Source organism: Chiloscyllium plagiosum, unplaced genomic scaffold (genome assembly GCF_037043375.1).
Source record: "Chiloscyllium plagiosum isolate Xiang-an unplaced genomic scaffold, Cpla_swu_hap1 HiC_scaffold_37, whole genome shotgun sequence".
NCBI classification, from domain to species: Eukaryota; Metazoa; Chordata; class Chondrichthyes; order Orectolobiformes; family Hemiscylliidae; genus Chiloscyllium; species Chiloscyllium plagiosum.
Genome location: NW_028270175.1, coordinates 3,033,734 through 3,047,646, shown reverse-complemented (window position 1 = coordinate 3,047,646; position 13,913 = coordinate 3,033,734). Strand labels below are relative to the sequence as shown.

At 40.4% G+C, this 13,913-nt stretch overlaps 1 protein-coding gene across 2 annotated transcripts in view; it reads left to right on the top strand.

Moving 5' to 3' along the window:
• gabrd (gamma-aminobutyric acid type A receptor subunit delta) overlaps positions 1–11,479 on the top strand; it is a 52,547-nt gene extending 41,068 nt beyond the window's left edge. For both annotated transcript variants that reach the window (XM_043676313.2, XM_043676315.2), the window contains exons 6-9: positions 606–743; positions 7,490–7,645; positions 9,520–9,731; positions 10,815–11,479. In XM_043676313.2, the coding sequence (XP_043532248.2) occupies positions 606–743; positions 7,490–7,645; positions 9,520–9,731; positions 10,815–11,114 (806 nt within the window). In that variant the 3' untranslated portion in view covers positions 11,115–11,479. The remainder of the gene's footprint in view (positions 1–605; positions 744–7,489; positions 7,646–9,519; positions 9,732–10,814) is intronic.
• The last annotated feature ends 2,434 nt before the right edge of the window (positions 11,480–13,913 follow it).

Sequence of the window (13,913 nt, the reverse complement as noted above, 5' to 3'; positions counted from 1 at the left end):
TGAGAGGTGATCTCAGTTAGAATTGGAATTAGGTTTTATTGTAACTTACAAGATACCTGAAGGGACAGACAGGTAGATGGAAATAGAATGTTTCCCTGTTTTTGTGGAGACTAGAACTATGGGGCACAATGTACAAATAAAGGGATGCCACTTCGGACTGAGATGAGGAGCAATTTCTTTACCCTGAGGGTTGTGAACTTTTGGAATGCTGCATCACAGAGGATTGTGGAAGCTCAGACTTTGATTCTTTTAGAGATTAGTAGATTTTTAATTACTAGTGGTGTACACATTTACAAGGATGGGATGGAAAAAAGGCTTTTGAAGCATTCAATCATCCATGATCGTATTGAATAGCAAGGCAGGCAGGGGGGGTTGAATGGCCAACTCCTGTTCCTATGGTGAGATGGTTGTAGTGATAGTTTGTAAACAGAAGGTCTGATGAAAAGGCTGACACTGAGGAGTTGAAATGATACACAGATTCTGTTGGCCAAATATGATTTACATAGGTAAACAGAGTATTCAAGACTCACACAAGCAAATCAGAGACTTGGTCATGACTTTGCCACAAGCTGTTTTATTCTGACAGATCTGATTCTTTCTTTCAGATGGCTATTCAGCAGATGATATTGTCTATAACTGGTCAGACAATCAGGACCAGATCCATGGACTGGACCAAATTCAGTTGGCTCAGTTTACAATAACCAACTATTACTTTGTCACAGAAATGACAAATTTCAAATCAGGTAAACACCAATTTTGATGGGAGTGAAGAACAATACTGAACATGTTATTTTTATTCATTCATGGGATGTGTGTTGCTAGCTAGGCCAACATTTATTGTCTCTCTAGTTGCCCTTGAGAAGATGGTGGTGAGCTGCCTTCTTGAAACGCTGCTGTCCTTGCATCCTGTGAGGATGCACCATCTCAATACCAGTGACTAGTATCTGAGCAAGTCTTTATGTCTTTTGGGATTGCTTGAAAAGCACAGTAACATGGCTCATCGTACACCAGGGCAGCAGGTGAATTTGCCTCTGAAATTCCCAAAACATCCAGGAAAAGTCAATCACACACGCAACCAGAAGAAAGTCATCCCCATAAGCAGAATGGAGGCAATCTCTGATTAACTGCTTATCTAATCACAGGCTAAAAATCACACAACACCAGGTTATAGTCCAACAGGTTTAATTGGAAGCACACTAGCTTTCGGAGCGCCGCTCCTTCATCAGGTGGTAGTAGAGGGCTCAATCCTAACACAGAATTTATAGCAAAAATTTACAGTGTGATGTAACTGAAATTATACATTGAAAGATTGATTGTCTGTTAAGCCTTTCATCTGTTAGAATACAGTGATAGTTTCACTTCTTTCATGTGTAAATCACAAAACCCTTTTTTTTAAAAAGTTGCATTCTTGGGTTAGCTGTTAACAATGGTGATAGCTAGACAATATGTTGAAGGTGTTAGCCCCCTGTGTTCTCTGTCTATGCCATGATGTTTAGATTGATTCTAATCTAAAAAGTGAGATAACGGAGTTCTACATGAATGTATGCAGTTTTTGAGCAAAGTACAATGTAACTCTGCAAGTACAAATTCACCCCACAAAATATATGTGTGCATGTGGTTCTTTGTCTGTGTGTGTGTGTGTGTGTGTGGGGGGGTCTGGGTTTGGGGTTGTGAGTGTGAGAAAGTGTATGTGTGCGTGGGTGTCTTGAGTGCAGAGTGTCTTAAGTCTGTGAGGGTGCGTATGTGTGAGTGTAGGAGTGTGTGTGTGGGTGTCTGTGCGCACATCTGTGTGTGTGTCCGTGTGTGTGTGTGTGTGTGTATAGGAGTGCGTGTGTGTGTGTGTAGGAGTATCTGTGTGTGTGTATAGTGCAATAGTGGTCACCTGTAATGTGACATTAACCCAAGGTCCCGGTTGAGGCCCTCCCTATGAGTATGGAACTTAACTATCAGCCTCTGCTTGGCCCCTTTTCTCTGCTGCCTGACCCGAAGTCCACCTTGGAGGATGGTCACCCGAAGGTCCGAGGCTGAATGTCCTGGACCACTGAAGTATTCCCCAACTGGGAGGGAACCCTCCTGTCTGTTGATTGTTGTGTGGTGTCCATTCATTCATTGTCGTAGCCTTTGCTCGGTTTCCCCAATGTACCATGCCTCCGGGCATCCTTGCCTGCAACGTATAAAATAGACAACGCTGGCTGAGTCACATTAATACCTGCCATGTGCAAGGTGGGAGGTGTCCCCACACGTAATGGTGGTATCTATGTCCACACTCTGACACGTCTTGCAGCGCCTACCGTGACAGGGTTGTATGGGGATACCTCCCACCTTGTACATGGCAGGTACTCACGTGACTCAGCCAACGTGGTCTATCTTATACGTTGCAGACAAGGATGCCCGGAGGCATGGCACATTGGGGAAACCGAGCAAAGGCTACGACAACAGATGAATGGGCACCGCACAACAATCAACAGACAGGAGGGTTCCCTCCCAGTTGGGGAACACTTCAGTGGTCCAGGACATTCAGCCTCGGACTTTCGGGTGACCATCCTCCAAGGTAGAATTCGGGACAGGCAGCAGAGGAAAGTGGCTGAGCAGAGGCTGATAGCTAAGTTCCATACTCATAGGGAGGGCCTCAACCGGGACCTTGGGTTTATGTCACATTACAGGTGACCACCATTGCACTATACACACACCCACAGGCACTCCTATACACACATACACATGGACACATAAACACAGACGCGCACACAGACACCCACACACACCCTTACAGACATACACACTCCCATATGCACCCCCTCACAGACTTAAGACACTCTGCACTCACTACACACACACATACTCACACTCACAACCCCCAACCCAGACAGACAGACACACACACAGACAGACAAAGACCCACATGCACACATATTTTGTGGGGTGAATTTGTACTTGCAGGGTTACAATTGTACTTTGATACTTCAGATACTGAAGTAGTCCATGTTCAAATGCAACAAGATCTGGATAATATCCAGACTTGGGCTGACAAGTGGGAAGTAACATTCGTCCCGTACAAATGCCAGGCTATGACAATCACCAATAAGAGACAATCTAATCATCACACCTTGAAGTTCAACTGGATTCACCACAAAAACAGTGTCTACAAAAGCAGGTCAGAGGCTAGGAATACTGCAGTGAGTAACTCACCTCATGACACCCTCCCAAAGCCTGTCTATCATCTACAAGACACAAGTCAGGAGTGTGATGGAATACTCCCCATTTGCTTGGAATGATGCAGCTCCAACAACATTCAAGAAGCTCAACACCATCCAGCCTGATCGATTGGCACCACATTTCACTCCTTCCACCACCAACACTCAGTAACAACAGTGTACACTATCTATAAGATGCACTGCAGAAATTGGCCAATGATCCTCAGATAGCACTGTCCAAACCCACGACCACTTCCATCTAGGACAAGGGCAGCAGACACATGGGAACACCATCATCTTTATGTTCACCTGCAAGCCCCTCATCATCCAGACTTGGAAATATATCGCTGTTCCCTCACTATCGCTGAGTCAAAATCCTGAAATTCCCTCCCTAATGGCATTGTGAGTCAACCCACGGCAGATGGACTGCAGGGGTTCAAGAAGGCAGTTCACCATCACTTTCTCAGGGGCAATTAGGGATGGGCAATAAATGCTGGCCTAGCCAGCAATGCCCAAAACCACAAAAATGAATTTTAAAAAAGCTCACAACAAAGCCAGAACATGATTGGTACCAACATGAAATTCCTTGATAATGCTCAAAGGGTTAAAAACTGAGCAAAGAGGTTAGTGAGGAGCTAAACTAATTTTGGTTCTTTAGCTAGTTTTCCAATAAGTATGTTTCTAGATTGCCAGGTGAAGGAGATTAGTGAACTTGTACTTTTACTTCCTAGCTTCAATTCAATAGCATAGTTTTTAATTCACCTCATCACAGACATCCCAGCTTCCAAATAGCTTTTTGAGCAAGACTGTTCTGTGATCTTTTAGCCCTTACTTTAGCAGAACCATTGTTCAGCCAATTGTCAGAAACACAGTAGCAAAGAAACCATACAGGTTTTACCCAAGATTAACATATCCACATTTGTAAACAGCAAAATCAAACTTGGCTTCCCAACACTTTACAATCTCTGTGGGCAGCTGAAACATTCCAAATTTTCCTGAACTCCTTTGGCTCTCAAGTTTGGATTTTAATATGAGCGTGATTTCTGTCGAATGTACAATGTTGCCAAATGGAGAATCAGAGTGTATTCAATAGTTCTAAAATCACTTGACAATAGGGCTGCTCTCATGTTAGAGAGAGATGACTGGTGGTAGTTTAACCTGAGGGTCACCACACCTCAACTGAAGGGTGAGGTTGAGAAGGTGGAACCCATCTCCAATAATGGTGCTTGATTGATGGAGATAGATGTGAACTCACAACTTGTGTAAACAGAGAAGCTCCTGGAAGCTGAACTGTAAACTTAAGTCAAGATGTTTTGTGACTGCAAAGATATTTTGAAGCACAGTAAGTGCACCTTGCCACACACAGAGAAACTAGTGTCTTCTCTGAGTACTCTGAGGTAAATCGGATTTATAAAACATCCAACTTACTAGCAAATATACAATGTATATCATCACCACACTGAATCATTTAGCTGCTATGGAGGTTATCATTTAAATATTTCTTCAATTAAGACAAAAGGCAGAAGGCCAGCGTCATTGTAATATTAATCTTGGTTTGATAAAACACAGACAGCCCAACCAGAGTAAGTATAGAGTTAAAATAGGAACAGTCAGGCTGAAGGTACAAACACAAATAAAACAATCTTTATCCTTAATCTTTTGTTTGAATTTTGCCAAACACATAGGTGATCCAGTTCATCCAAACCCTCTAATCCATTAAGCAGCTGGCTGATACAGAGGGATTTAATTAATCAATAGCAAACAGGAAAATAGTGTTTATGTGTTATTAATCAGGTCAAACAGTTCAAGTCACTTTTACAATTTCTTCTTATTTTGTTCTTTTTCATCCATCATTCAGCTGCCCATCCACTCACCTCCTGATCGCCACCAGTAAGATACTGCGGCAGAAAACTCTGATCAATTTCGCTGTCCCTCACACCTCACCTGATACTTGCAGACAGCAGATTACTGGACCAGATGGAGCCTCACAGCCAAGTCTGCTCCAGTCCACAATCAGCATTCCAATGTGCACACTTTTCCCCACAGGCTCAATAAGCAATGGCCATAGCAGGAAGATTCCGCAGCTTTCTATCATCCATGTGCTTATAAAGCTCAGCTGATTCATTGCTTTGTGAGAACCAAGGCTACAGCCTTCCCAAGGGAGTACCCAGAGTTGCTTTTAACAATTGAATCACTGCATGCTGTGGACAGCTTTAAAAGGTCTCCCTAGATTCTGTTTCAGAACTAGTGCTCAAAGTATAAACCATTACAGTTTTAAAAAAAAGACATAAATAAATAATTGAAAAGAAACAGTTTTAAATAGGATGAGATAAGGGAAGAAAAATAAATTGATATGAATAACTCTTTAATAATTCCAACAGGAGTACAAAATTAACTAAATGGCTTTTAGAGAAGGAAATCTGCTGTCCTTACCTACATGCAACTGTAGACCCACGCAATGTGGTTGTCACTTAACTTCCCTCTGAATTGGCCCTGGGGTAAGCCACTCAGTTGGACAGGCTAGACAATATTTGCAAGCAGTGCCCATATCCCATGAATGAATTAAACATTCTGTTTTTCTTATTTCTATTAATAACATTAAAATAATGTTCTGATCCATGTAAGCTTTCTAAACAAGACTTGACTGTCAAATCTACAGTGTGTTTCAGTATTATTTGGCATTGAGTCACGCATTTCTGGTTCATACCAGTTTTAGCTGGTGGTGACCCCACAGTTAGCTCCAGTATCCATGAGCTTCCGGGTAAATAAGTTGCTATTCCAAATCACTATGTATCAGCCTATGTTGGAACCTGCCTGTGCTCAAATCCACTTTGGATTTAATTCCTCTGCTCCTCCTACCCAGGTGAATATTTCAGTGATACTTATGGTGTGATCCCAAGTGATGTTACTACTGAACAAGTCAAACAGTGATTCAATCTAGCTTGGATTTTCTTTTTTGGTTTGTTTATGTAGTGATCTTCCCCTGAGATATAACCTCAAACTGATGCATACCACTTTTAACAATAAAACAGAAGCTTATCACACGCAAAAAAACAAGATATCTAAATACTTAGTTTGAAAGATTCAAAACACATGGCAAGACAAAACACAACCTGCCGCGTCATTACTTTACAGTTAAACAAAATCCTGAGAAATTCTTGTTCCCTATTAAATCTGTTGGTTTAATTTAACTGCTTCTTCTCAATTCCTGACATGTAAGGAATGATGTATTTTTAATGAATAAGCTTACAACTGAGAGTATATACTTTCTCTGCTTTGAATAACCAATGCAGTTTTCTAATCAACCAATCCTGATCTGGAAGTTTCCAAAAATGAGTTCTTGGAGATAACTTATTGCCTTAACTAATCTAATTTTTTTTCTTTTCTAAGAGAGATAGTAGTTTGCTTTCTATCTCAGTCAGGTCTCCTTTCAATTGAACCCCTAAAGTTTTTGAACTAAATTTGGGAAAAAAAAGCTTGTTTATCCTAGATCCTATTACAGCTAATGGCTTAATGTTTGCACTCTCCAGTCATAAAACCCTACCATCTAAACAAATTTCCATTAACATTGCAGGAGGCCTTGCAGTCATCTGCTGTCTAAGACATTCTGGTTTTAAGTCACAGTTCCAGAAAGACTGACCTAATTAATTTTAATTCCCTTTACAAAAACAAATCAACATATATATGCCACTAGTTTGAAATTCAAACTCAAAAAATAAATTTGTATATATAAATCACAAATTAGATTAGATTCCCTACAGTATGGAAACAGGCCCTTCAGCCCAACAAGTCCACACCAACCGTCTGAAGAGTAACCCACCCAGACCCATTCCCCTACCCTATATTTACCCATGACCAATGCACCTATCACTATGGGCAATTTAGCAATGACCAATTCACCTGACCTGCACATCTTTGGATTGTGGGAGGAAACTGGAGCACCCAGAGGAAGCCCATGCAGACATGGGGAGAATGTGCAAACTCAACATAGATGAGGTGGGAATTGAACCCAGGTTCCTGGCACTGTGAGGCAGCAGTGCTAATCCACCATGCTACCCTAAACCTTTAATCATATTTATGACATTTAAGCACGAAGCAATGTTAATCAGATGTGGCACTTGAAGTTGCTCAATGCCCGTGGAGCTGGACTGGAGAAGGAGCCAACATCTTCCCAAAAGGAGACAAGAAAGTGGACACCAAGTAGCTGGGTTGTGTCTGTTTCAATAACAAGCTTTTGCAGACTGTGGACAATAAATCTTTCTCCACTTTTCTAAGATTAATCTTTGTTGTTCTTCCAGCAGGTCAATTTCCACGGTTAAGTCTTCATTTCCAGTTACGGAGGAATAGGGGGGTTTATATCATTCAGTCGTACATGCCTTCTATCTTGTTGGTGGCAATGTCTTGGGTATCGTTCTGGATCAGTCAGTCTGCAGTACCTGCACGTGTTTCCTTAGGTGACTATACTGATGAATATGCATCAGCTTTGCTTTGGCTTCCAAAACAGCTAATAGTTTACTTTTAGTCTTATTCTCTTCTGTTAATTTCTTTGTTGTTTGAATCATGTTTGTACATATCACAGAATCAGAGATTGTTATGGCACAAAAGGGGGCCATTCACCCCGTCATGCCTGTACCGGTTCTATTACCTCGTGTCAATCTCCTGTATTTTCCCGCTATCCCTGCAAACTGTTTCTATCCAAAAGGTCTATGTAAGTCTTTGAAAAGCACAATAATACTTTTACAATAATATTAGGAATAATCCTTTTCTAATGCAATAGTACAGCACTGAGACAGTGCAGCACTTTGGAGGTACCTTCTTTACAAGCTGTTTGAACCAAACCTGAATCTTCCCTTTCTAGGAACATTAAAAATTCAATGATCCTTTGTGAAACAGAGCAATGCGTTCCCTTAATAGGTGACAAAAGAAACTTGACATTCATGTCATGTTTAAGGGAGCCCATTGTGTGCTGTTGACTTCCATTTTGCCTTTTGTTGCCATAGCAATTACACTTTAAAAACAAAGAGATCTTGGGCTCATGAAACATGCTGTTTTAAATGCGTTCTTTCTTTATCTTTGCGTGTGCTCCTTCTAAGGGCTGTTCCTTGTTGCAAGTGCTCCATCACAGAAGCAGCCCAACAGTCTAAAAGTTCATAGACTGCATTTCCTAAAAAAAGTCACATCGTTAAGAACTAAGATGGTAATGCAAAATCTTATTCAGCTTAAGAAATAAGAAATGGGAACAGGAAGAGGATGTATGGCTCTTTGAGCTTGCTCCCAAATCACAAGAAGATTACATCTGACCTTCAGTCGAATCATCAGTTGAATTTATTTACCTTGAAAGGAGTGAGTGTGTGGAAGTACAAAATGTCATCAAACTAGATTGTGTTAAGCTGGGGTACAACTGTGTGGGGAATCTCTCTACAAGATCAAATAATATCACCTGCATCATTGTATTTTGGTGGTAGAAGAAAATTTGAAGCTGAATTTTTGCACTGACTCTCATTTTATGAAGTAATTTTGATTTAAATTGAGACAATTGAGATTTAAGATTAGAAGGGATTTAATTTCCTTCATCGTGGTGAATATGGCCTGTTTCCACACTGTCAGGTTTCTATGAGCATTAAAGTAGTTAACGCTGTGCCAATTAAAACCAATTTAAATAAAGAGATGGAATGTCTTCTTGAATGGGATGTTAAGTCAAACTGAAAGGCAGAATAATTTAAAGAACTATATTCAACATGGTGGCTCCTGAATTGCCTACATGGAAAAATCATTCTAAGGAAGCCAGAGGGGTAGATCATTTCCATATGGAATATAACTTTTCTATATATCCTATGCATAGGAATATGCTCAAGCATTCCTTGCACAAAGGGCTCTAAATAAGTGTCAGGGATTTGACATAGAGTATGCTTAATCACTGGACTGAGCTACAAATCCTGAAGAGGGACTGAGAGCCCGACATTCCCATCACTCACCTGTTTGGCAAAGTTATGAGGTAGGAATGTTACTTATCATCCAATTTACAATTAAATAGAAATTGTAGCATGGACACTCTAGAGATCTGCTCAGTTTACCTTTTGGATTGAGGGGAAAAAAATTTACAGATATTTTCTCCTATGACTGATTGGGAGATGGTGATGGTGTGAGTTGTTGATTAAAAATGTGATTGTGTGGGGTGAATCTGGCACCCACAATGCACAAACATTGAAAAGCTGTCACCACCGAAATGAAAAATCATAGATTGAGCTCTAGTAAGTTCAAGAACCATGAATCAGAAGCATATCCCATTACTTCAAAAGGCTGATTTATTTTAACATATTTGTTCCAGGTATTACAACAGTGTTGACCATGACAACATTGATGATCAGTGCAAGGAAATCTCTCCCCAGAGCATCTGCCATCAAAGCACTGGATGTATATTTCTGGATCTGTTATGTCTTTGTTTTTGCTGCTCTTGTTGAATATGCCTTTGCACATTTTAATGCAGACTACATGAGAAAGCAACGTGCAAAAATTAAGGCCAATAAATCATGTGTGGAGGTGAGTCATGTAACACAGCACTCAATTAATTTAAAGAGGAAATATGCATTTTAGGCTGAGATCATGATGAATTTACATGGGTATGGATCAATTTTAATTGGTTGGAGTCTGAAATCAAACCTTGAGTTAGATAAAATATATTGTTTCTCTCTTTTTACCCTGAAGCCTCATATTACCTCTGCCGCACATGGCTTTCCTCAGTTGACTGGTCTTTGTGAGGACTGGGAGGTATCACAACCAGACTTGGTCACATCATCACCTGGTGTTCTCACACAGAACATTAATAGAGAGGATGTGGCAGAATGTTCCAGAGTAGAAACCCTTGCTGAATTTTCCTTGTTTATATTGGGGTTGCTGAACAAAGTTGTTACAATCCTCAAAAAGCACAAGCCAATCTTATAAGCAATAGGAAAGAAACCTGTCGTTGTGAATCAGGTTGCACAAGACATTGAACAATGTCTGTGTCACCGGGAGGCTTGACCATTTATACAGTCATAGTCGTAGAGTTATACAGCATGGAAACAGACCCTTTGGTCCAACCAGTCCATACTGATCATGTACCCAAACTAAACTAGTCCCACCTGCCTGCTCCTGGCCCATATCCCTCCAAACATTTCTTATTTGTGTACTTATCCAAATGTCCTTTAACCATTGTAACTGTACCACATCTGTGACTTCCTGTGGAAGTTGATTCCATAAACAAACCACTCTCTGTAAAACATTTAGTCCTTGTCTTTTTTTTAAATCTTTCTCCTCTTACCTTAAAAATTATGCCCCCTAGTCTTGAACTTCTCCCACCCTGGTGGAAAGATGCCTTATCTATATCCCTCATGATTTTATAAACCTCTATAAGATCACTCCTATGCTCCAGTGAAAAAGCCCCAGCCTATCCAGTCTGTCTTTATCATTGAAACCCTCCAGTCCTGGCAACATCGTGATAAGTATTTGCTGAACCCTCTCTAGCTTAATAGTATCCTTTCTATAACAGAGGTTGCTGATATGTTTGATAAAGTTATTATCTTTGTGTATTGGCCGAATTCCAGCTTGTAGTATTTATATCTCCTGACTTTGTCTTTATTCCAGGCAATTAAGAGAAATGGAAAGGATGCGATAGTTCTGTTCTCCTTGTCAGCGGCTGGGGTGAACCAGGAATTGCTCATGTCCAACAGACTGCACCGGGCTCATAGGATTCTTCATGGAGATGAAATTAAAAATGGAAAGACAAGGGCAAATAAACACAACTCAAAGTCCAGCAATAAACTTAGTCTGAAGTCTGTATTCAAACCTATTGATTCCGACACCATTGACATTTATGCAAGGGCCGTCTTTCCAGCTGCTTTTGCGGCTGTCAATGTTATTTACTGGGTCGCATACACCATGTAAACTGGCCCCAGCATCATATTGTTCAGGAAGCAGTTACATGTATATGAACATAGAACATACACATGATGCCAAATATCCAGAGCCTTTGATCTGAATCCTTTGACATGTCAAGGAAGCATTTGATAAATGTATATAAATAGTAAATAATGAAATGTGATTACTGTGACATGATGAGATTTCTGTCTGCCATTATCCCTTGTTTATCAGTCTTTTGCCCTGGTAATCTTGACATCTTAAAAATGAATTAAATCAGCAAATCATTAATTTGAAGATGCAATAACCTGTACTTTGGAAATGATAAAGTTCATTTAATTTAACAGTGTTGGACCGTTTTTATATATTTTCTCTATATCCTTAAAATTATCTAGAATTTTATCAATTTTTTTCTCCACTTTGAGACAATCATGTGTTAGGTTCAAATGGTCTCTAATCTAGTATAAACTCTGCATTATTTTTCTGTCGAATCAAGGCTCTGGCAAATAATATTTTTTAATCCATTTTTTATCTCTTTATTGTTAATGTTTGAAAATGCCATAGCGAAGAATTTTGTTCTTCATAAAGTTGTAATTGTGAGCACTCCCAATTTGATACAATACTCCTTCAGAATAGGAGCAGTGATAGGCTATTCAATCCTTGATCCGCCACCATTCTCCATCATAGCTAATCATTTATCTCAGCGTTACATTCCCACATTAACCCTATATCCCTTAAGTATAGGAGTTGGGACATGTTGCGGTTTTACAGGATATTGGGCGGCACAGTGGCTCAGTGGTTAGCACTGCTGCCTCACAGCGCCAGGGACCTGGGTTCTTTTCCAGCCTCGAGTAATTGTCTGGGTAGAGTTTGTACATTTTCCCTGTGTCTGCATGAGTCTCCTCCAATTGTCCAAAGATATGCAGGTCAAGTGGATTGGCCATGCTAAATTGCCCTGTAGTGTACAGGGATGTACAGGTTAGGTGGATTGACCTTGGGAAAGGTGGGATTTTAGGGATAGGGTCTGGGTGGGATCCTCTTTGGAGGGTCATTGTGGACTTGATGGGCCAAATGGCCTGCTTCCATACAGTAGGACTTTTCCCAATTAGAGTAATTTCTAGATTATAAAGAAAGCATAAAACAAAAGGAATGGGGAGCTGAGATAGCAAGGTAAGGATTACAATGCAGTATTTTTCTTGATGACTGAATTCTACAGAAAGTGTATTCCGTGTGTTAATGTGCACAAAGGGTGTTTGCACCAATTGCAGAGACTGTAAGTCAATTGTATTTAGTTCATAGAATCATACAGTACAGAACAGGCCCTTCAGCCTATCGAGTCTGAAAATGCACTATCGTCTTCACTAGTCCCACTTTCACACATCAGGACCACAGCCTTGAAAGTTATGAGACTTCAACTGCCTATCTAAGTACGTTTTCAAGATTGTGATATTACCTGCCTTAACTCTCCCAGGCCATGCATTCCAGACCCCACCAGCCTTTGAGTGAATCATTTGTCCTCCATTCCACTCTAAACCTCTTGCCTTTCACTTTTAAAATGTGCCCCTTTTTCTTGACCGTTCGATTAAGTGAAACAGTTCCTTTCTATTGACCCTGTTCAGGGAAAGCAGACAGTACTACTGTGAATAAAAGCAAAATACTGCAGATGTTGGAAATGTGAAATAAACACAGTGCTTGAGAAACTCTGTAGATCTGACAATATCTGTGGGGAGAGAGAAACAGAATTATTCCTCACAATCTGTTCCACTCACTCCTCCTTCCCTTCTGTCAACAGTATTAAAAATACCATTTTCTGATCTCTTCCAGTTCTGAAGAAGTCATATCAAACTCAGAATGTATTGCTTGATTTGTAAATCATGCTGATTCATTACCCCCACCATCACATTCGGGTGTAAGAAGCTAAAGATGCCATCTATGAAGGATGAGGACAGCGCAGAGTAGGTTACAGTACAAGACAGCACTGGAGAGCACCCAGTAATCAATGCTTATTGAAGCAGGGAGTCCTCAGTAAGGCAAGGATTTTATTGGAAGGTTATTCTGAGTATACAGTACAATGTGAATTACATTCATCACCAACTGAGGGAGGTGAAAAACGATGAAGAAGAGGCACCAGCTGCCTGAAACATTGAGTGAAAGGTGTAATTATCGAGACTGTGACACCAATGGAAACACTATCCCGCAATCCTACATTTCAGTATGATACAGCTCCTCAGGCAATTACCATCCAGTAGCAAAGACGGAATGAGCTGCAGCTTTTCCTGTACAAAACCCTGAATATGTTCAGTTCAATGATATTTCCAGAGATACTCAGGATCAGTATTATCCTCAATGTTTATGTTTTTACCTCTTTCCAGGCTGCCAATAATGTATAAGAGCTAGGAGCAGGAGGAGGCCAACTGGCCCATTGAGCCTGCTCCCCCATTCAATAAGATCATGGCTGACCTCTTCATGGACTCAGCTCCACGGTTACCCATCTGTTCACTGTGACCCTTAATTCCTTTACTGTTCAAAAATCTATCTTTGTCTTCAGTGTCATGGCTGATTTTATGAAATCTCAAATCTGCTTTTTACCCAATTCTCACATCCCTTCGATGTCCTTTATTTCTAAACAATTATCAATCTCTGTCTTGAATTTACGCAATAACTGAACATTCACAACCCTTGGTGAAAATTCAAAGATGCACAGCTCTCTAAACAAAAAGAAAAACAAAGAACTGCTGGAAATCAGAAACAAAAACAGAAATTGCTAAGAAAACTCAGCAGGTCTGTCAGCATCTATGGAGAGAAAGCTGAGTTAACGTTTTGGGT